Source organism: Fusarium fujikuroi, chromosome FFUJ_chr07 (genome assembly GCF_900079805.1).
Source record: "Fusarium fujikuroi IMI 58289 draft genome, chromosome FFUJ_chr07".
NCBI lineage: Eukaryota > Fungi > Ascomycota > Sordariomycetes > Hypocreales > Nectriaceae > Fusarium > Fusarium fujikuroi.
The window spans coordinates 1,657,618-1,680,780 of record NC_036628.1 but is presented as its reverse complement, the minus strand read 5'-3'; the positions used below and the strand labels follow the sequence as shown (position 1 = coordinate 1,680,780).

The following is a 23,163-nucleotide window of genomic DNA, read 5'->3' as shown; positions in this document are numbered from 1 at the left end:
AAGTTGGGGGGATGATCCGACTGAAGAATTTCAGACGTTCCAAGTCTCCAGTTCACTGACAGCAGAGCTGATTTTTCGGGAAATCGGTCAAATCACGAGAATCCAACGAGTCAGAGCAGGCCGTATAACAATGCTAAAGCAACTAGTTATGCAGAATAGAGTCGATGAAATCGAGTATTATGAAGCGTATTGGCTTATTCGAAAGAGAATAAGTCAAGGCAGCCCTGAAAAATGAAAAAGGCCGTTCCAGGAAGCGGCCGTTTAGTATATATGGTGATCGAATTTGAAAGACTTTCGGCCGAATCGAAACCTTAGGCTTTGGTGAGGCTGAAGATGCGAAATAATGGTAATCGGTTGCAAGAGCGAGTGTATCTAAATGTTGAACGAGAAACGTAAAGCACGATTGTGCGTAGCCTTGCCGAGCTGAGGATGATATCCAGGGACAGAGTGAGCTGAGCAGGTAAATGTATTAATAAAGCAATATGGCCGAAACGAGTGTCGACGAAGCCGAAAAGTATAGTCTCAACAGAAGGAAGAATAACGACACTGCATCTGCCAAGGAGCAGTCAATGAAAGTCCCAGACAGTGAGTGTGTATGAGAGACAAGACTTGACGAAGAAGAGAAGAGACAAAAGTCGGCGTCGATGAGAGGACGGCACAGATGTGGAGGGAAGAAGAAGTCAAAGGAGGGAGGGAGAGGGATGAATTTCGATGCCGTCTAGGTTGACCTCCAAAAGATCAGGGACCAGGAAACACAGGGGGTGTGTTGGGTGAGCCTCAGGCCGACAAGTAATGTAATAGAAGCGCAAGTGATTAGCTGTGGGCGGTACGGAGTAGACCATAGCCTGTAGGTACAAAGAGGCCAGTCCAGTAGTTTGAAAATAATGCAAGGTAATAATGCTCAAATGAGCAAAGAGGCGGCAGGGAGGGAGAGAAAAAAGGCCAGACAAACCTGGTAGGGAATGAGGTGGAGGAGGGTTCGGTGGGTGGGTGGAGTTGTAGATTGAGAAGGGATAATTATGAAATGAAAGAAGAAGAAATAAGAAGAAAAGGCAAGGTACTAGGTAGATGTTGAGGTTATGAAAACCTAGAGGAGGTTGATGGAAAAGGAGGGATCGATAATAAGAATGGAAGTTAAAGAAGGAATGAATGTCTGAAGTTAAGAAGATTGAGAACGGAAAGAATGATCAAAGACGACTTGTTGATCATGAAAAGAAGACAGGAAAGAGCTGATGAACGGCAAGAATGAATGCAGTAATCTAATGGTGATTAAAAAAAATCATGTACAATATGCCTACTAGCTAAAGTACTAACTCAGTGCCTACGCTAGGTAACCAACTGCATGAATGAATAGAGTCATAAGGTGGTCAATTCACGATCATGGTGGAAAGGAAAGAAGACAAGAGACATACAGTGAGTGAGTGAGCGATTGAGTGGATGCACAATTCATCAAAGAGCACATGCACAAAACACCAACACAAAATGAACGGTCGAGGCTAAAGGTGAAAGCTATTAGACTAGGACCGAGACGGGCTTAGAGGCTACCGACGACGGACAACGGCGAGCCAGTCAGGAACTGAAAGGAGAGGATTGGTGCATCTTTTCAGGGGGAGCTGAAGGCCAAGTCTCGTGGTTCAAAGTGGCAGAACAGACAACGCATTGCCTCTGCCTATGTTGGGCTGTGGAGAAGGGGAGGCTCTGGGGCCTGGCTGGCCTGGGGGGGGGGGGGGGCCAGCATCGACATCAGGGGCCCATGAGGGGACATTGGACAAGGGGACCATTGCCTAAAGGGGGTCAAGGTTGGAATTGGCTGCTCCGATAGTTTAATGACCCTGACAGGGATCATGTCGATTAGCTGTCACTAAAGGTCGGTGACGGACTGAACCGAAGTCGTTGATCGTCAGTCAATGCCAGTTGAGAAGGAGAATAGAAACAGCCTGAAGTAAGGCAAGTGTATCAGAGCATATACATACAGCAAAAGGTTAGTCCTGGATAATGAGTTTCCATCAATAGCAGCCCTTCCTTCATCGATCGGTTCCGTCGTTTGAAGATGTCCAGTGTTGGAGATGTACATACATACATAACATAACATTATATGCACTGCAATGTTACATGCAGACAAGCTTCCCCTTGAGAAACATGCAATCCAATCCCGTCCGTCCATCTGGGACTGGGAGACTGGACTGTGTCTCGGCTTGGCTTACTTGGATCTGCCGGTGAACATCCATCCATACCACGCGATCGATTCTGGGCTCGGGATCAGATAGGGGTAGCCAGTCTGCTATTATTACTCTGTATGTAATTGCTGTGAAGATAATTAGTTTTCAGGTAGGTCCTGATGGAAGCAGATATGACTTGTCCATTCTGAGCTAGGTCGGGTTTGTTTCGGGATAAAATAGCATGATGATGAGATTGAGAGCAAAGCAATGCTGAATAGACTTTGGATGCAGCATATACGAGAATGTACTCAATTCAAATGTCACAAAATGGAAACATTCCTCAACTGTGTCTCTACCAAGATCTATGACCATTACAGCTCACACGTATCCCAATTTCTAACCAACCTGCCAACCTGTGAACACACATCCATTATTATCCATATTCCACAGTTCAACCTCTCCTCACCCCTGGCACAAACTGGACCCCTAACTCATGATTACATACTCCGTATGTACTCCGCAAGGCATGGATGGGTTATTTATTAATGGGTCTGACGGTCCGTCCGTTTCATTCGCGCTAAACTTGCTCAAAGCTCAAAGAGTAACTTCACCCGCATCACTTGAAACGGTCAAATGCTTTCAGCGTGAAGTCACTTTGACAGCTGTATCATTAGAGAGACTCTTGCGGATCCAACAGAGTCTCCAATATCAGTCAGTTCGTCGCAGCTCGATCTAAAGAGCCGCTCGTATAAGACATGCAGAACAAGCCACTCCTCTGGGGCGGCTACAGCACCCAATCTTTGTACGTACGTACTTCACAGTCCGGTACAAGTGGTACAAGCGAGAAGACGGAAAAGACGATTCGATTCGTATTCTTCCCCTTGTTACATGGTCCCCAGTCGCCGTGAAACATCAACACGGGCCCTAGTCTTGAAGCATTTCACTCCCAAACACAATCGCCTTCAGAACATGGAGGTCAATTCTATTTTCGGAAGCGTCTCAGGCGCTTCGCAGACGCGCCACCCGCTTTCAATGGTTCTAGGCTGACGCTGAGAGTCTTGTTCTCCCAGTTGCGCATACTGTTCAACAACTCTCACACAAGTGAGTTGAGCAGAAGCGTCGGTCTGAAAGCGGTATTTCTTTTAATGCTACTACTGTTAGTGGTTCCATTTCTGATCCCACGTCCCGCGATGCTACGGGTACTGCGCCTGGACCAGCTACTACTATCCCAACTCCAGACCTCTCCTAGCTCTCCTATTATCCCCGAGAGTTCCATGCCCCCTTTGTGCTGTCAGTATCAAGGAATCCACCTTGCATCCTATGTATCCTTGAGAGAACGTGACCACCCCGGGGATTCACTAATCATATCTATTAGATCTTCAACCACGTACGGAGTATGCCAAGCGAAACTCGCGGTTAGCCATTGGCGAGTATCTGCACCAAACTCGATGTAAAACTACGATTCGTCAACCAATGAAGCTTCGTACTGATATAGAGCATTGGGTGTTCAATTGCGGACACCAAAGCTCGACCGTTTCCATGCCACATCTGAGTTCTCCCAAGCTGCTCACAAGCCTTCTATAGATCTGAGAGCCGTGGGACTCGAAGGCTTTCGAGTGCTGCCTGTAGCACAGACACGTTCCTTTGATACTGAATGGGGTTGCACGGCGAGGCTTCATAGCTTCTTTGCTACTGTGGAGAGATGGTCCAAATAGACACCTAAATGTTATAGCATCATCCCAAGTCAGACTTACAAAATGTCACAAACAAAGGAAACCTTGCAGGCGAAGCAGTTCCCGACGACTCTTTCGTTGATCTTCACCAAGTTCATATCATTATCCTCTATCTCAGTCTCAGTGGCAGTATTCACCGGGAAACTAGACTGAAAGAACTAGAGCAGTTCAATGATTTCAATGATGATTTCTTCTGCTACAATATGCACCCTCTCCGTTTTATGTACATTCTTTTGACGTCGGCCGAACCCATGCAAGTCCTCATTATCATTCATAACGCATAACGCCATCCCCTCTCCATGTCACTCACAACTCATCCTTAGCATTGCCGCCATTGCCTTCCTTCCCACCATCCTGAAGGCCTCTCTTGACCATAGAGCTGATGATCTCATACACAACCTGAGCAGCGGCCAGAGCGGTCTCCTCACCACCATTCTGGTAAGCAGGAGATACCTCAACAACATCAGCACCAACTAGGTTCAGTCCCTCAAGGCCGCGAAGAATGCGGATGAACTCGCGGGTAGACCAACCGCCGGGCTCCGGGGTTCCGGTGCCGGGTGCAAAGGCGGGATCCAGAACATCGATGTCGACAGAGAGATACACAGGGTTTTCGGTACCGAGTACTTTCAGGATACCGTCGATTATTCCCTTGGTACCGAGATCATCAATATCGTCGGCTGTGAAGCGGACCCAGCCTTGGGAGGTGTCGTCCTCGTTGTCGGCAAAGTCGTTACCTGAGAGCCTGGTGCGTAGACCGGCATGGACGGAGCGCTCAGAGGAGGAGTTTGAAAGGAGACCTTCCTGGTTGGCCATCCAAAACATGGAGCCGTGGGTAAACTGAGTGGCTCCCCACCAGGAAGGATAGGCAGCTGGGTTCCAGGTATCGAGATGAGCTGTGATGAATGTGTTAACGAGGTTCTTCATAAGATAGTTAACCAAGAGCACAATTAACTCACCGTCGAAATGTAGGACCTGGATAGGCTTCCCATGAATCTCGTTCAACGCCCTCAAAGCAGGGAGAGCCAAAGAGTGATCACCACCCAAAGTCACCAGTCGAGCCTTGGGTGCAAGTGCTGAAACCGTCTTGCGGCGACCAAGCTGCTTGAAAGCCTGGGTCATCTGCTCGCGAGCAATGTTGTTGTCGATGGGGGTGATAGAAATATCACCACAGTCCACAACCTTGGCCCAGTTCTGGTAAGGGTTGATACCAGCGCGAGGGTTGAATCCACGCATGGATGTCTGGCGAGCAGATGCAGAGCGAATCGCTCGTGGGCCAAAACGAGCTCCTGGGCGGTAGCTCACGGCTGTGTCGAAAGGAGCACCGACAATAGCAATATCGAAGGGCTCGGTGGGTTCAGTGAGACACTTTACATGGTTGAGATGGGCAAATGTGTTGATGCCAGCAAAGGGCCACTGCGAGGAGTCAGTATATAGACCTCTCACGATAGTTCACGATGCTTAATGAGACACTTGGAGCCTTCTCTACCGAGTACCTATCACATACCTCATAACCCCATTTCTGCTCAAGCTCGTCGAGTTCCTCCTTCGTCCACTCCTTATCATCATGATCATGAGAGCAAGCTGTGGCCAGCCCCGCCAAAGCGAGAACGTTCAGGAGCTTCATGATGAGTGGCAGTTGCAATTCACCGATCAAGTCAATTTGCAAATATTTGAACTTGAGAATCACAAGAAAGAGAGAAAGAAGCAGGAGAAAAGAGAGGCTACCGGTGAGGTCTATATAGTCACTGCCTATCTATGCTTCACCCTCCACCGGGCGGGCATCCGGCCCCACGAGTCAAGATCCATCAGATCAAGCATGCCTCACTCAACTCAATGAAAGCCTCAAAGAGAGGATATGACGATCGCTGATTGGTCAATCGAGGCAGTTCTGACTGGATAACGATCTCCCCGCAGTTGTCTTTCTTCCCCGCCTCGAGCCCTCTTGAGGTTTGGGGAGTGAATTTGCCTGATTCAGGCATAGGATTGCACGTAGAGGCCCTATGATTTCGCTTTTGGGTTGAGAGATAGTGACCAGAAAATGGGTCGCTGGTGTGGAACTAGGTTGAGATAGGAAAGTTGGGGCGACGGCACCTCATATTTACCGGCAACGTTGGGTTTGTATTCTTAACAATGTCAAATCACCTCCAGCCCGCTGATATGTTTGTCAAGCAGTTATCAACAGGGACATCCTCCAAAGTTCTTTGGATTTGCAATATCAAGTTCCCCTTTATCTCAAGTGTGGCTCTTACAGACACACCTCAAGTTCTGTTGAGGGGACAGGCACCTTCTAGGTATCATATTCTCAGGATCGTTTTACGGACAACACATCTTTGTTCCATTACGCATCATGCTTGGTACACATCGCATAGGGCGTACGCATTGTCTGTCAAAGGGCGTAGTACCCTCCGTCATTCACCACACCTCTTGCAGCACTCGAGGAGAACAGTCTGTCTTTGTCTCGACAGGACAGCATCCCAGACAAGTGATATGTCCCCTTTGGCATCAACTACAATGTTGATGCCTACACTTGATCTGCAATGTACGCCGGCAGTTAGCCGGTCCCAAGGACAGTCCGGGCCCGATCCATCTACCGAGTTGGCAGGCAAGGGTTTGCCTACCAAGCACATTTCCCCAGGTCAAGAACATATGAAGTGCTTTACCGTGTACAGTAGCTTTGAAGCCCCGCAAGATCCAACATACTCGCTGGGCGGGTTGAAAGAGACGACCATACTTGATGCCACTATGCTTCTTCATCCGCCGAAACACATCTCTGAGCTACTTCACCGGTGCCAATTAACATGATCCATTGAAAGATTCAAACATGAAATACAAAATTTTCTATAACTTAGTATGAATCAAGACAAGACATTGATGTAAATCACCCCAATCGCCAAACTTTCCTATCAAAGCATTCCCGCCTAGATGTGTGAATCGTTGTCTTCGTCCGCTACCAGTCCTCTCTCTTGCCACTTGATCCATCTCGCGAGGGCCAGAGAACAAGATGCATTGGATTCCAGCCTAAGAAACTCGGGGAGACCGCTGGGATAGAAGAGGCTTTTCGGCGGAAGTTCCGCCTGGGGGCTACGCACAGCGGCACCCGGCAGCTCTCGATCGGTGTCACCCTTTCAAACCCTTCTTCCTCTTCTCGTTACGGAACAGGACGCCTGCTCCTCGAGTTTTGTTCCGTCTCTTAGTTCACCTCATGCAAAGAACGATCACTCTCTTTGAAACCCATATCGTTCCGGTCCACCAGCGCAGGTCATCCCAATGTCGTCTTGCCGTGCCTCCACCAAGAACTCTATTCGTGCATGTCTACTGGGCATGTTCCTAACTCAACCAAAAATTCCCATGGGGAAGTAGGAGAAGGTGGTGTCATAGCTCGGCTGTGGCTATCCCATTTCCGTTTATAGGATGAGACACTTGTGTGACTTCTTTTTAGGAGCCGGGGGCTCAAGTGCTGCAACGATAGCCTGTATAATGCAATGAGAGAATGTTCCAAGTAATGCTTATTGATGGGGAAGGTTTCCAAACAGTCAAGACATACCTCGTCAAATACATCCTTAAGCTTATACTGGGTGAGAGCACTGCACTCAACGTACTTGACAGCACCCAGGTCCTTCGCCATTCGTTCGCCATCCTCTCGTCGTACTGGTTGCATCTTTTGCTTTGACAGCTTCTCTCGAACACTAGGGTCGTCCCTCAAATCCACCTGGGTACCAACAATCAAACACGGAACGCCAGGGCAGTGGTGGCGGACCTCGGGGAACCACTTCTCGCGGACGTTTTCGAAGGAAGCAGGCGAGGTGACGGAAAAACAGACGAGGAAGACATCGGTCTGAGGATACGAAAGAGGTCGCAGTCTGTCATAATCTTCTTGACCGGCGGTATCGAACAACCCGAGAGTGTACGGCTCATCTCCTATCCTGTAAGTAATCAGCAACCCTTCTTCGACTGGTCAAGTTGCCGTCCATCAAACACATCCACAGATCGCCCCTCTTATCACAGAATTCATCACACTGCTCAAGCCAGGAGTCGGTGATGGCTTTCACGACTGAAGGCGTCCATTGCAGGTGGTGATACCCTGGGGGGGGCTGGCATCGATCGATATGCGTGCAGGTAGACTCACATAACCGTAACTGCGTAGTTGTCAAAGACTGTAGGGACATATTCGGAGGGAAACTTGTTTGTTGTGTAGCTGATGAGAAGACAGGTCTTTCCAACAGCACCGTCACCGACGACGACGCACCTAGTAAAGGGGTAAGCCGGGTTAGCCTGAAGAACGATTGTGCGAATGGCGGACAGGATAACGGGCAAGCAGAGTAGATGCGCAGGTATGCTTAGGGTGCTTTGCCGTAGGACAATCTCGGTGTAGAGAGAAGGCAAGCAAACGGAAGCAAACCATGGCATGGCATTGCGGCAGCACAAACCCAAGGGATAAAAACATACTTAATAGTTGCGACAACAGCCATTGTTCCTCACGAAAGCTCCTCGGCAGGAGCTCGTCTACGTTAATGTGAAATGCAAGCGGTCGAGTGGTAAAGCTCTATTGGCGGGCGGATGCGCGCGACTACGGTAAGAGAGCGGGGGGGTTGCGGAGCGGAGAAAGTCGAATCCAAATAGGTGTCGGGGAGAATAGGTCAAAATAAGGATGATAAGTCGAGGGAAGGCGAATATGTTGGGGCTGTACTGTTTGATGGCGGATTGAGGTGGTTGAAGACAAGGCAAGATTGCGGTGGATGCGGCTTTCGGTAGGTCTAGGTAGCGGATTGGTATGGAGTTGCGTTGAGCTGCGCTTTGGTTTGGTTCGGTCTGGTCTGGTTTGGGTTGTTTGGGTTCTGGATCTATGTAGGCCAGCGAATGGGTGGAGGTGGAGAGCCTGGGAGTGACTGAGGAGGCTAGGTACGTATGGTCGACGGAAATTTGAAACCTGCAACAAGAAGAGGTGAGCGGGAGTAGAAGACAGACACGATTGATTGACGTGCGACTACCAGCTGGTAAAGGGTCCAGTCCAAGCAAAAAGCGACGGGAAGAGGCACAGGCGCTGGCAAGAGTTAAAAAGAGAGGCATACGCCGTGTGTACAGTGAGTGGTAGTGGGCCTCGATGAAGCAGCACAGACAGACAGACAGATACCGCCGGAGAAAACCAAGCCAGGCAGGAAATCAAGGCAAAGCAAGTTGAGGTGAGGTAAGGTAAGGTAAGGCAAAGCAAAGGGACCAACACCAGTAGCATTAGCCTGGAGGTACCAGCACAATAAGGCAGCCTAGCCTAGCATGGGGCAGGGCAGGCAGAGCAGAGCAGGGGATAGGAAATGGTATTAATACGGGGACGGGGAGAGAAGAGAGGGGGAGGCTAGAACGCTCAAAGCCAGCACCTCTCTCAGTTCCAGGTTTAGCCTAGACAGGCAAGCTTGCATCCAATGGTAGGTACTTTACGTACAGCCAAGTACACTCGTGAGAACCGCCAGCTTAGCAGTACAGCAAAGTACCGCCTCTACTTGATGGGCTAAACAAGCACCAAGTAAAGGAGACCAGGCCAATGTGGGTGGATTGGGGAGGTGGATGCGTTACATGTACCAGTCTGAGTGGACGGGACAACACCAAAGGGCGAAAGAAATGCAAGATGTGAGTGAGGCTATAGTGCAGAAGAGAAGAAAACAAAGCAGAAAGGGGACAGGGTTATCAGGCAGACTCCAGGAGATCCTGAGTGAGGGTCTTTCTGATTATGATCGAAATAGCCAAGTTGGTACGGAGTAGTGAATGTGGTCACAACTCTGATACCCATAAAGAAATGGACCAACCTGTTAGTGATTAGGCACTATTAAAGGTAGGTACTGTAGCGATGCTGGATGCTGTCTGGTTGGTACCGTTTACCGACTTCTTGATGCAAGTCCAAGAAACCTTACCAAGAAGAAGGAGAGTCGAGTCGATCATTAGACCGCAGTTGTTGAGCTGAAGCCAAGGGAGTGATGTGATAACACAAAATCAATGTCAGACACACGAGAAGTCGTAAGTAATATGGAATGGAAATGAGGCAAGGCCTGGACTCTAGAGCGTCCGTCGATCAATGGATGGCAGCCCAGGTGCAACGGCGATACTGGAACTCTTCAGGGCCTTTTTAGCGTCATCATCCCAAAGATACTACTTTGGTACCTACGGGACCATAAGAGGCAGCCTGGGTCCCGGTGCCGTCTGCGTGCAGGAGGGCCCACTGTTAGTCATCAATAGCCAGATACTTCCAAACACACATATAGATGCCGCGGGGTAAAGTAGCTCTTTATCAAGCCGATATCTGGTTCATCAGCGCCATTCCTTCAATGACAGCCTTATCCCGTATAACAACCATCCACAGTATCCCTCAGTTGCAAATATGAAACGGTCCAACTCAGGGGCAAAAGTTCTGGTCTTTGACTTGGAAATTTGGGACAAAGGTCTGTCAGTTGGACCTGTATTAGCCATAATAAATACAAGCTTGACCTTGACGCACTGCGCGAGAACCGTGCTGAATGGCGCAAATAAGGGCCCTTTGTTATCGGCGTTAACTTAGACTAGCTACTACAATGTCAGTACAGAGGACCAATGCGATAGTTAATTGATGATGGCACGAAGATTGAGCCACCTGGCACCAAGTGCCTGCATAAAGCACGAGAACCAAACCAAAGAAAAAGGTGGGAAAACAAAGTAAGGGCATAGGGGTCAGAGAATGGGACGACGATCCGCTCGTCAGATCCGATTGTTCTCAGTGCGTGCGTTGCCTTGTTGTAGGGGTATGCTTGTCCTTTGACTTCGCTTCACTGGTGGTGTCGTATATCAGATCGTGACATGTCCGATTGGGCTCATTCTGTTCCCGCCTGGTCTATATTGCCTCGCCTTGCAAGTTGCAGCGCATTAAGAGCCTATCCATCTGGTGATCCAGAAGGGGCCGGGGGCTTGTTGCAAGTAGCTCTCTCTCTCTAGTCCATGCCCTTGGCTCCCTAAGCTATATTCAAAGCTCTCGCTTAACAAGGGGATCTGCTTTACAAGTGTCGAGTGCTTTGATGCCAGTGCAAATTGTGACGCACGCGTGACCATTGGCCACTGCGGATTGACGATGATCTTTTGTGTTATGTGTTTCAACCTCCTTTGGCTCGGAGATCCGAATAAAGAAACAAACCCCCTTCACCTAACACGACTACGACCACTTCGAGTGTTGAGTGCGACGTCCCGAAGCAGGGTGACAAAGACAAACATCAAGAAGAGGAAGAACAAGAGCGAGAACAAAACATGTCTGTTGGCATCTGCCGAGTCTCTCGAGTCCCTGTTGCACTGCGACGATGTCGTTGGTTCGAGTATCATGGCCCTCTGATAAACAACACAACAGCCCTGTGATAAACGGTGACTGGGGAGACACGCGCGGACACAAATCTCGGAATCACTCATCCCAGCACCCGCTCGCTAGTATAGGAACTTACCGACATCAACACTGAAGCTTCAGCCCACGGATATTACTTTGATCAAGGGCTCCCTGCTCAAGTTTATGCAGTGGGGATCAGCCTCGTGAACTTGTCACATATTCATACCCTCAACAGACTTCCAGCTGCAGCTCTGTCACGCCTGTCAATTTCAGCTTGATAATGCTCCTGTCGCAATTGCATGTTTGGGGCTCCAACTTATCAACATGGGACGAGGTGAATATGCAGCTTATCTGCTTGTCTCACCTGCACGAAGGCGCTTTTGTTAAATTGCATCTGTACTCTCATCATACTACATACGTGATTCAAACTGAGACATGAGTTGCGTCTAGCATGTTACCCGTCGATCGGCACGGTCTCGTGGCTTGAGGTTTATTTCCTCTTGCTGAGTCCGCTTCAGGTGAGGCTTTGTGATTCCCGTCTCTGAATAGTATCGATGAGCATCGAGTTTTCATGAACCTTGATTAGGATCGGTTCGTCCATTTCTATGGAAGAACCAATCTTCCTGCATTGCCAAGCTATCGTCGGCGTAGCATTCGGGGAACATCAACGGGGAACAGCTGTGAAAAGTATATGCGGAGCATGCCACGCTATACCGCCACAGCCAATTAGTTGTCTTCCTCCTTCAACATCAAGTGTTCTCGATAGTTATGAAAGAAACGATGGCATTATAGATTTATTAACAGGAAAGTCTATTTATGAACCCTCAAGATGTGTCTACTTAGGGAGTCAAGGGCTTCGACAACTTTGTACCGTCAACTACTATTTTCCACAGACCATCAGAACGATCGTCAAGCAATCCGAGCCCGAAAATATAAACAGGTCTAGGTTTCATTGTAATTCTTTCCTTCTTTGTGTAGCAGTTTGGTTTTGGCCAAGCTAAACATTAACTAAGAAGCCGTTGAAGCATAATTTGACCCTGCATCTCGGCCTGCCTCCCACATCTTTCTTCTGTAAACGTAGATCTATAACTAGTTTCCTCCTGCAGCTAAGCCTTGGTAATCAATAGCTTGTAGATACTCCGCATCTTCGGCAAACATGTCAACCTCAAAGTCATTACATTCATCACATCACAGTCTCGAGATGACGCTAAACCCAAATGGAGAGTCCGGACCTGTCATCCGTCCATCATCGGGGCGCGAGATGTCCGCAACCCGGGGGCCGTAAGTGGGTACGAAGATGTTGAAAAAGAGTCAGTTTAGATCCGTCTTCCCAGACTTTGACCTCTCTTGAGATGATGGACGCTCGGGCCTGAGAAGCTCACTAACCAAAGCACTGACTGTCAATTGCTGGCCATGGGGTTGCTAAGATGGCCTCACAAGGACAAGCCGCCGGTTCTGCTCAAGGTGCGGTCCTCGGCTGGTCTCATCGTCACCACATGTTCCTTTGCAATCTTCACTGTAAGTCGCCGGTTGCTCCTCAACTCTGAAAAGCCAGTTCAATAATATGGCCTTAGGACATCTTTCTGTATGGTGTTATCGTTCCCATACTTCCATTCTCTCTTCAGGATCGAATTGGTATCAGCACAAACCGGGTGCAGTACTGGGTCTCCATAGCATTGGCCGTGTTTGGTGCTGCACTCTTGGCTGGCTCTCGTATGTCCACAGTCCTCACTTGAAGTGGGCAGTATATAACTTACGGTGACTATATCAGCTGTCTGGGGTTATCTGGCCGACAGAATCCACAACCGCCGGATGCCTATGCTTATAGGGCTTATTGTATTGTGTGGTGCTACTGTTTTTCTATGCGTAGGTCGCACGCTTGCTCTCTTCATGATCGGCCGTGCTCTGCAAGGAATATCGGCCGCACTAACATGGACCGTTGGCCTTGCGCTTGTTGTTGATACTGTCGATAAGGAGCATATCGGCAAGGCCATGGGTTGGATTAGCACAGCTTGCAGTCTGGGCATCTTGGTGGCACCTCTACTGGGAGGTCTCGTATATGGAAAGGGAGGTTACTACTCCGTTTTCGCCATGTGCTTTGGCCTTCTGGCCGTTGACATTGCACTGCGTCTCCTCATCATCGAGGTCAAGGACGCCAAAAGGTGGCTCGACAGGGCGGAACCTAAAGCCGTGGCAGATCCAGAACATGTCGTGACGGAGGGACCGAACATGGAGAAGAACAAAGACAACATCGCTCAGCAAACAGATGGGCAGACCGAGGACGTATCAGACCCATCACGATCACCTATCAAGACACTCGTCAAGCTCCTGGGGCAGCCTCGATTCCTGGCTGCTCTGTGGGGAACCTTCGTTCAGGCACTCATCAACACGGCGCTCGAAAGTACTCTTCCCCTTCTCACACACGAGATATTTGGCTGGGACTCCATCGGAGCGGGACTGATATTCCTCCCGGTCATTCTGCCATCATTTTTGGGACCTGTGGTTGGCATGGTTGGCGATCGATACGGGCCTAAGTGGCTCGCTTCATTCGGCTTCCTCTTCGCCACGCCCTTTGTTGTATGTCTGAGGTTCGTCGACGAGGATACGATTCAAGACAAGATCCTCCTTTGCGGGCTCTTGGCTGGTGTGGGTATCACAACCGCGTGCATCTTCGGGCCCTTGATGGCTGAGATCACTTGGTCCGTCCAGGGCGAGGACGGTACTGAAGGTGCGGGGCAGATTGCTCAAGCATATGGCCTCTACAACATGGCATACTCGGGAGGGTCTCTGGTAGGCCCTATAATGGGCGGAATGGTCAAGGATAGCGCTGGTTGGGCAACTGTCGGATGGAGTCTGGGTATAGTAGTGTTCGCGTCTGCTATTCCAACTGTTTTGTATACGGGGGGGCCACTGAAGGTCAAGCTTAGAGGTTGGGGGAGACAGAATTCAGCTGGAGCCTAACAATCCACAGTAAACTTATTCTTGGTTCAAGATTGAGGTTATTTAAACACCTTAGACTACATATAGTACTTACCTGTGATGAAAGTATACGTAGTCCTTCGCTGCCCGAATTGGACGTCTCGGACACCGCGGGCCATATCCAAGCTAAGCCTAAAAGGAACAGCTGTTGTGTTCATTTAGGTACCTACCTGCAGGCATCTTTAATCAATCTTCTCTCAACGACCTCATCTGGTAACTCGTTTTTAGCTTGATGATATACTTGCATCGAAATTCTGTGACTCCTCTTTTGCAAAACGTAAGATCCGATCATCGTCGTTATTCCGCTTGAATTACCCCGAATTCTTATACACTTCCCGGAAAAAAGCACTTTTCATGTCACCATACATCATGGAGGAGCAGCAACACATTGATGAGCTCCTTGAACGCTATCTCAGTCTGCTAGACGAATACAGCCAACTCCGCCAGAATCTATCTCGCATTCAATCTGATGTCTTTCACAATATCGCCCGAGCTAATTTCGCTGGCGAGAGAGGCATGAGGTACGGTCAGGATCACTACGATGAAAGAATGCAAGCAACACGCCTTCTTGCAATCGAGCAGCATGTCAGCCCAAGCCCAACATTCTCAATCTTCCCTGCTCCTGAAGAAGACAATGTAGCAGATAAGAAAGAAACCTCCTCAGCCGAGAAGTCTGACGATGCATCAACCATAGACGCCAAAGAGGCCACCAGCCCTACAGAAAAGAAGCGCAAACAGAACAAGAACCCCTTGCGATGGTTTGGGTTATTCGCGCCTATGCCTCTCCGTACGGCGCAAACACATTCCGTGGAAGCAGTAGAGGAAATTATCCCAAGGCTTGTTTCTGTCAACGCTGAAATGCTACACGTGGAGATTGAGGTGCGACGAGCGAGGAAACGACGGGCTAAGGCGGAGGCAGCTGAAAAGAAGACAAGTCAAACTGCCGTAGCGACGCAGCCACAGAGCACAGCAGTTTGAACGCCTTCATATTGATAAAACATATGTCATATATGATCATGCTCGGGTACATCAATCATTCCCAGTGCCCCCACAGGTTGTTCAGACTCTCGGCCAGAGTCGGATGAGCATAAACAGCTGCTTCCAAATCCCACCACTTCAAATTGCCCATCATAGCAGTTTGCACTATCGACATGATTTCACCACCTTCCAATCCCAAACATGTGAACCCCAAGATCTCACCGGTTTTTGCATCCACAGTCGCTTTCATCATACCACGTGGCTCTGCTGTCTCCAGCGCTCTCGCAACATAACTCATAGGCATCGTGGCAGTCTTCACTTCCCTTGAACTGTTGGTGAGGTCTCTAGCGTGGAGCCCAACATGGCCAAGCTGTGGATCGGTGTACATGACATAGGGAGTCAGAATTCGTGAAATCGACGCCTTTGTCGTCGGCATAGCTGGAGTCGTCGATGACATAGCTTCTGGAACGAGGTTGGTGCGGATAATGCGGGAATCATCGTAGGACATGTGTGTGAAAGCAGCACCTCCGTGGCAGTCTCCTATGGCGTAGATATCTGAAGCCGTGGTCTGGAGTTTATCGTCGACAATAATGTGACCTCTAGGAGTCGTCTTGATGTCAACTTCGGAGAGGTTCAGGCTATCTGTGTTGGGAATTCGGCCTGTTGCCAGCAGAAGATGTGTTCCGGAAACTTCTGCCTCCCCTCCCGGAGTCTTGATGCTCACTGCGAAAGATGTCTTTGTGTCCTTGGAAGCTGAGATCGAGTTCACTGTGCTTGAAAGATGAACCGTGATTCCATCCTGTTTAAGGATATCCAGGAGACACTTCGCCACGTCAGCGTCTTCTCGGGGCACAAGCTGCTTGGCCCTTTGAATAACAGTCACTTCAGAACCCAAGCGGCGAAAGAGCTGCCCAAACTCAAGGCCAATATACCCGCCGCCCAACACGACGAGACGCGGTGGAACCTCACCCAGTTCCATGATAGTAGTCGAGTTGAGAACTCGTGCTGGACGAACATCGTCGAGACCTGTGATATCTGGCCTCGATGGCCTCTCACCGACGTTGATGAATATTTGATCGGCGCTGACCTCTTTCTCGCCCCCATTGTTCAACAAAACTTTGAGTTTCTTCTCGCCGACAAAGCTACCATCGCCCATTATCACATCGACACCTGCTGCATTCAAGCCTCTGACACTGCCGGCGTTCCACTGCTCCACGATTTCACGCTTGCGCTGCCTTACCCGAGCCATGTCGATCTCAACATTACCATTTCCTCCGTGTACGCCATAGTCTTTACCACGTTTGACCATGTAGGCTGCTCTTCCAGAGGCGATCATAGTCTTTGTAGGCGTGCATCCTACATTGACACAAGTTCCCCCAAGTGCCATACGCTCAATCACAGCTGTTTTGCGACCAGCATTGGCAAAGGCTTTGGCGACTGGGTTGCCACTTTGGCCGGAGCCGAGGACGATAACGTCGTAGTGCGTAGCCATCGTATGAAGATTTTGGCGCTTGAGAAACTGGCTGATGGAAGTTAGACGCGATAAGCCGAGGAGACGTTTCATGAGCAGAGGTTATCAATTGATATTTGATTCTATCAGGACTTAGAGACCAGCTAGATAGAGCGTATGAATAGAAGCCTCTTATACAAGGCACCATCGTTCAGCGCCATGTAAGCAGGCGGCTTATTCATCTCTTACAACGCAACGCCCGCATTTCGTCAGCGTGATTGATGAAGTTACTGTTAGCCAAAGGGGATGCCACAATGTCGTGAGGGGTAGGACAGAGCACCACGATGTATTTAACCGCTTGACGTATTGGCATAAGCACTATCTATTCCACACAGTATTTAGCTCTGAACGTCGTCTCAATATTCTTACGTCTGAAAGGCTATCCCGTAGTTGTCATCACTCCTGCGTTAACGAACCCAATGTAGCGAGAACATCTTCTAACGTTTCCCTCTCAGGGTTATCATGATTGACTTGCTTAGCAAGTTGAGACGCAATACCAAAGATAGCAGCAATAGAGTGCTTGTATCTCTGTCGCATGCCCCGGTTCGCCGCTCCAAGCACCGAGCTGCAAAGTTGCAAAGAGGATATTACTGCCTCCTGTACCTGAGGTGATAACTCTGAGTCAGGGATATCCCATGCTGCTACTGAAGTGATGAGATCCATCCAAGCTTCAGGAACACCGTTGGGTTCTTGTTCAACTATGGGAAGTAGAATGCGAACAATTTCTGTAGCCCGAACAGCCTCTTGCTCTCCGCAAATCCGTGAGGCATGCTGCAGAGTAGTATTCAGATCGTGAGCGAGAATTGTCCACCCTTCATTGGCGAGCAACAGCTCGCGACCTTGGGGTAGCGTAGTCACACCCTCGAGGGCCACGAGGACAGGAGATCGGAAGTCCAGTTTATGTTGAGAGCTGGATTTGTAAAGATCCATAAACATATCCATCAAACCAGTAGCCTCTTTTCGCAGGATATCATTCTCCTCTTCTCGAAGCCAGAGCGCCAACGCTCGCACAGCTGAAAGTATGAACATATCATCGTCAGCATTATCTCTCATTGAGTCCCAAGCGAGTGTGTGATGAACACCAGTTGATGTGTCTGTCGTGCCAGTTCGAGCGTCTGGATGTAGTCCCATGGCTCCAGCAACAGAAGCATCCCATCGATCGCGAAGATATTCGGCTGTGAGAGACATTGTCTCGGAAATGCCCTTACGGAGCTTAAGGAGGTTCTCGGGGGTCATGAAGAAGGTTTCCATGGACTCGTCTTCCAAACACTGCACGAGGTATCCAATGAAGATTGAGATGACGTCGAATGCAGACGTGAGGCGTGTTGAGACTTTGGGGTATTCGGGCTTATTTAACTGTTCTAGAAGAGTGGGAGCCGAAGAGCGAATATCAATGAGGAGAAGGTTGATGAGTAGGTATGAGAAGGCCTTGTCATCCTTTTTGTCGTCGATAAACACCAACTTCGGTGCCTCGGACGGGAAAGCTTGGAGTATGGAGGCTGTGGCGTTTGTATATGCCGCTCGGGCTTCAGGTGTTGGCCTACTTGTGACGAGGTTTCGAATGTAGTTGACGACCACCTTGAGCCACCTGGGATGCTGAGGAAGGATCTGGAGCAAATGGTTAGATGACTCACTCGGAGAAGGTGTGGAAAACGCACTGAAGAGTTGGCATGCCGAAGAACGTAACCAAGGAACTCGAGAAGAGTGACAGCATCAGTTCCAGTGAATGATGAGACCAGACTCTGAATCGTGTCGTCAATCTGCCTCACTAGCGTAGAGGGATGTTCAATGGTTGTCATAGAATTGAGCCATGCAAAGCAAAAGATATCCAGAACCTGTGCATGGCTAGGAGCGATCTCTGTAAGGGAGCTGAAGTCTTTCACCTTGATAAACTCTTGTGCTCCTTGCTGTGAGCTTGCTAGCATATGCAGCAGCTGAAGTATTAGCTTTGTGGTATCTTCAGAGCTAAAAAAGTCATTAGTTTGTTCCTTTTGCCTGGCGGCGAGGCTTCATACCTGTAGAGAACTGCATTGACAAGCAGGGGGATTCTGTCGATGAACTTGGCGTCACTCTTGGCCAGGTCGGGAAGAAGAATGGAGAAGATGTACAAGATAGATACAGCCAGATCCAACATCTCTTTTGAATTCTGGGTTGAAGGCTTTGAGCCTGTGCGTAGTAGTCGGTCGAGGAACTTGGGTGAGAGGCTGGACCATAGACCTTGAACCGTTTTCTCATCCTGGCGGAGTTGCTCTGAGCTGTCGAGAAGAGATTTCAGAAGGGCCAGTCCAACAAATCTTTGGGTATCATCTTTGGCCTTGAGAAGTGACTGTATCTTGTTGACGTCTGTAGGGTGAGAAGCAGTACTTGTTGTATTCTCAGCCATCTTGGTCCCTATTTTGCAGCAGTGAGTCGAGTTCCGGATACCGAGCTAGAGCCATACGTCGAATGCAGCACTTGAGTATCTTGAGGAACATAAATACTTGACCGTATATTTGAGAAGGGCACATGTGTTGTGTAAGGTAAGGTATCGATAGACTTGACTTGCAACAACTTTCTTTGTTGGGTCCCACTATTCTACGAATTCCCCTCCGTGCGTGCCTAGGTAGGTAGGCAGATGAGTTTCTAGAAACCTCCAACATTTATGGAAGGGGGGAGTGATTGGATATCAACGAATTCATTTTACATGGTAAATAATAAATACTGATCATTGTTGAGATCTGAGCATATCGTTCCGTGGTATCATATACTGATGAATATATCAGGAATGTGACCTAAATAAGTGTTTTCAGCCAGTTGCGACAAGGACAATGAAAGCCAAGATCCTCGCGAGACTAGGAAATTGATTTAGATGCAACTCGAGACAATAACAGCCGAGAATGTTTTAGTATTTCTTTAAAACTCTTCATTGTCTCAGCTATAAACAACCACCATTCGGACACCATCCATTTCCATTGACGCATCCAATGCTTTCAGCTGGTCCAGTCGACGTTTTAGGCAATCCAAGCCCTACAACAACCAACCAGACCAACTGTAGCCATTGCGTGTCCTCCACTGAACTCTCCGAGTCAACAGCGCGTGCACTTGAAATGGACACCAACAACCTCGTATCTAACTTTTATCTCCTCTCGACTCTCCCTTTCAAACTCTCATCAGCCAAAGACTCCGTCCGGGCCAGCTGTGAGCTCTTACACCGCATAATCACAATGTCATGAGCCGCATCATGTCTGGAGCGTCTCAAAAAGACCCCTACGCTTCCGCTTCCGCCTCTGCTTCCGCCGCCTCGTCCTCGTCGCATACTCCAAACTCCAATTCCGACGATCGCGATGAGCTCGATTTCCTTCATGACGACGCCAGCGATGACAGCGGCCGTGGTAGATCTCGCGACCGAGATCATGTGCTCGGCGACGATCCGCTTCAGAACAATCTAAGTGCGCCCATGACCTTTAAACGCAGACAGGGTCCCTCGCTCTGGTCTGCGCCCTCTCGACTTCTCTCCGCCATCACAGGTTCACGACCGCATGCCTCCTCGAGAGGCCCGTCTCCTGCTGTTTATCCAAGCTCTAATACTCCCCCGCGCTCTGAAACTGTCGTGTTCAACGAAGCTTCCAAGGATGGTGTGCCGCATGATTGGTATGTTGAGGGGCCAGGGCGTCGAGTCGGTTATGAGGATCTTACGGCCATCGATTGGATCTTCGAATACACAAAGGAGCGCCAGAGATTGCGCATGCTATACTCGAGTGCGTCTGGGGTTATAGGTTATGTGCGGCGCCTCATTGATGCCAGCCAAGTCTGGATCGTCCTGCTCTTGACGGGTATGCTTGTAGGCACTGTAGCTGCTGTCATCAACGTCACGACCGATTGGCTTGGGGATTTGAAGGAAGGATACTGCGCCAGTGGACCAGAAGGAGGCCATTTTTACCTAAATAAGGCGTTCTGCTGTTATGGCTATGACCAAGGCTCCAAATGTGACGGTTGGAAGACTTGGGGCGACGCTCTGGGAGTCCATTCAAAAGGTGGCAAGTGGTTCATTGAGTATCTCTTCTTTGTTTCTTTCGCGGTACGTACACTGGACCGGAACCCCATAGCTTCTACTGCCTCGTATGGCTAACAATTGGAAGATGCTGTTTGCATATGTCGCAGCACTTCTCGTCCAAGAATATGCCATTTACGCAAAACACAGTGGTATTCCAGAAATCAAGACTGTCCTGGGGGGCTTCGTTATCCGACGGTTCCTTGGACTCTGGACACTCATTATCAAGTCTCTTGGTCTTGTCAGTCAAGTCTATACTGCTTACCAGCTCGTCACTGACACCATCACAGGCTCTTGCTGTTGCATCAGGCATGTGGTTGGGTAAAGAAGGCCCCCTAATTCATGTTGCTTGCTGTTGCGCCAACGTATTTACGAAATTGTTCCGCAACATCAATGGCAATGAAGGTAGAGAGCTTCCCTATAATGCAGTCAGTTGTCGTCGGCTAACGCCATTAGCTCGCAAACGTGAGGTCCTTTCGGCTGCTGCCGCCTCAGGTGTCTCAGTTGCCTTTGGTTCCCCCATCGGTGGTGTCTTATTCAGTCTCGAGGTTAGTTATGCTCAGCCCCAGGCCCCCAACCAATACTAATTCTCTCCAGACTTTGTCCTACTACTTTCCAGACAAGACGATGTGGCAGAGCTTTGTCTGTGCCATGACTGCTGCAGTCGTTCTTCAGGCCTTTGACCCCTTTCGATCTGGCAAGCTTGTCTTGTATCAAGTCCACTACAGCATTGGATGGCATGGCTTTGAGCTGCTCCCCTACGCCATACTAGGCGTCATGGGTGTAAGTCCAACATCAAGTCCGAACAGAACAAGTAACTAAAAGTATTTTCTTTCCAGGGCATACATGGCGGTCTCTTCATAAGAATCAACATGGCTATTGCTCGCTGGAAGAAGTCGAACCGATGGATTCCAAGCCCTATCGTCCAGGTTCTCATCGTGGCCTTCTTCACAGCCCTCATCAACTATCCCAACTTCTACATGAAGGTGCAGACGACTGAGCTCGTCTCCAACCTCTTTTCAGAATGCTCGCAGGTTCTCGACGACCCCATCGGCCTCTGTAGAACAGGAGCTGCTTCGGCCAGGACCATTGTCCTCCTAGTCTTTGCATCTGTATTGGGCTTCTTCCTCGCCGCTGTCACATTCGGTCTCCAAATTCCCGCCGGAATTATTCTCCCTTCCATGGCCATTGGTGCCTTAACAGGCCGCGCCGTAGGTATCATCATGGAGATTTGGGTTACCAATCACCCTGGATTCTTTTTATTCGGCTCATGCGAACCTGATATACCCTGCGTTACACCAGGTACATATGCCATCGTCGGCGCAGCAGCATCTCTTGCTGGAGTAACCCGCTTGACCGTCTCTATTGTCGTCATCATGTTCGAGCTCACGGGTGCCCTCACCTATGTTCTCCCCATCATGATCGCTGTCATGATATCAAAGTGGGTGGGCGATGCTTTCTCTCGTCGCGGTATCTATGAATCGTGGATTCACTTCAACGAGTATCCCTTTCTCGACAATAGTGAGAACAACGAATCTATTCCTGACATCCCAGCTTCTCAAGTCATGACTCGCATCGAGGATCTTGTAGTTCTTACTGCCACAGGTCACACCATCGCATCTCTCACCACTATCCTCGAGATGCACCCATACCGCGGTTTTCCTGTCATATCAGATCCCCGAGAAGCCATTCTTCTTGGATATATCTCTCGTGCCGAGCTGGCATACAATCTCTCAGCCTCGACGCAAGCACCTCGTTTGCTGCCCCCTGAGACTGAAGCCTTCTTTTCTCACCAGCCCATGGCAGATCCACGCACAACCCTGGATCTTCGCCCCTGGATGGACCAAACACCGCTCACCCGGGCTTCGCATACAAGTCTCCATCTTGTCGCTACATATTTCCAAAAGCTTGGCCTGAGATATCTTCTCTTCAGCGATCGCGGTGTTCTGCAGGGCTTGCTGACAAAGAAGGACGTCTGGTATGTCCTCAATGGTGCCGGAGAGACACGCCGCACCATGGGTCTGGCACCTGGCGGTGCTGGTCATGAGACTGGCGTGGCCGACAGGATAGCAGACGACAATGGTGGCGGTGAAAGTAGTGGCTTATTACATGGCGACGGTGCCGATGACGGTGATAGCATACAAGGGGAAGAACCAATGTTATAAAGGGATCCTGTAGATTTGATGCCGGGTCATGTATGATGGATCGTGGGTATATTAAAAAGGTTTATCATATAGACGAGTTTGCTTTTGCTATTCTTGGTAGGCTATCAATGTATATGAATGTACAATTCAACGCGCTTCGTATAAATTTATCCTGACAAATTACAGACCTCACATCTCAGTTTCCGAAACAAACTATTATCGAGTGCTATCATGCGCTTCGGGCTTTGTTACAAGATGTGCCCCCCCCCCCCCCCCCTCTTGTAAAATCATAGCCAAGGG

The 23,163-nt window shown here is 49.3% G+C and overlaps 7 protein-coding genes; 3 read left to right on the top strand and 4 right to left on the bottom strand.

The window, feature by feature from the left end:
• Window positions 1-4,198: 4,198 nt before the first annotated feature.
• On the bottom strand, window positions 4,199-5,516 carry FFUJ_08576 (related to agmatinase; the record flags this gene model as incomplete). XM_023580707.1 has 3 exons in its annotated part: window positions 4,199-4,785; window positions 4,849-5,305; window positions 5,397-5,516. 3 exons carry the CDS (start codon window positions 5,514-5,516, stop codon window positions 4,199-4,201), a joined length of 1,164 nt encoding a protein of 387 aa, XP_023433440.1.
• Window positions 5,517-7,296: 1,780 nt separating this feature from the next.
• On the bottom strand, window positions 7,297-8,361 carry FFUJ_08577 (probable CDC42-GTP-binding protein of RAS superfamily; the record flags this gene model as incomplete). XM_023580705.1 has 4 exons in its annotated part: window positions 7,297-7,362; window positions 7,437-7,815; window positions 8,019-8,138; window positions 8,339-8,361. 4 exons carry the CDS (start codon window positions 8,359-8,361, stop codon window positions 7,297-7,299), a joined length of 588 nt encoding a protein of 195 aa, XP_023433439.1.
• Window positions 8,362-12,635: 4,274 nt separating this feature from the next.
• Window positions 12,636-14,183, top strand: FFUJ_08578 (related to vesicular amine transporter; the record flags this gene model as incomplete). XM_023580704.1 has 3 exons in its annotated part: window positions 12,636-12,740; window positions 12,797-12,935; window positions 12,994-14,183. 3 exons carry the CDS (start codon window positions 12,636-12,638, stop codon window positions 14,181-14,183), a joined length of 1,434 nt encoding a protein of 477 aa, XP_023433438.1.
• A 387-nt stretch (window positions 14,184-14,570) lies between these two features.
• FFUJ_08579 (uncharacterized protein) lies at window positions 14,571-15,179 on the top strand (the record flags this gene model as incomplete). The annotated part of the gene is made up of 1 exon (XM_023580703.1): window positions 14,571-15,179. The coding sequence occupies one exon, from the start codon at window positions 14,571-14,573 to the stop codon at window positions 15,177-15,179; it is 609 nt and encodes a 202-aa protein (XP_023433437.1).
• Window positions 15,180-15,234: 55 nt separating this feature from the next.
• Window positions 15,235-16,671, bottom strand: FFUJ_08580 (related to LPD1-dihydrolipoamide dehydrogenase precursor; the record flags this gene model as incomplete). Its single annotated transcript, XM_023580702.1, has 1 exon — window positions 15,235-16,671. The coding sequence occupies one exon, from the start codon at window positions 16,669-16,671 to the stop codon at window positions 15,235-15,237; it is 1,437 nt and encodes a 478-aa protein (XP_023433436.1).
• Window positions 16,672-17,085: 414 nt separating this feature from the next.
• On the bottom strand, window positions 17,086-19,072 carry FFUJ_08581 (uncharacterized protein; the record flags this gene model as incomplete). XM_023580701.1 has 3 exons in its annotated part: window positions 17,086-18,297; window positions 18,348-18,654; window positions 18,705-19,072. 3 exons carry the CDS (start codon window positions 19,070-19,072, stop codon window positions 17,086-17,088), a joined length of 1,887 nt encoding a protein of 628 aa, XP_023433435.1.
• Window positions 19,073-19,909: 837 nt separating this feature from the next.
• Window positions 19,910-22,897, top strand: FFUJ_08582 (related to chloride channel protein 3; the record flags this gene model as incomplete). XM_023580700.1 has 7 exons in its annotated part: window positions 19,910-20,746; window positions 20,808-20,960; window positions 21,010-21,124; window positions 21,176-21,267; window positions 21,317-21,502; window positions 21,559-22,807; window positions 22,857-22,897. 7 exons carry the CDS (start codon window positions 19,910-19,912, stop codon window positions 22,895-22,897), a joined length of 2,673 nt encoding a protein of 890 aa, XP_023433434.1.
• Window positions 22,898-23,163: the final 266 nt, after the last annotated feature.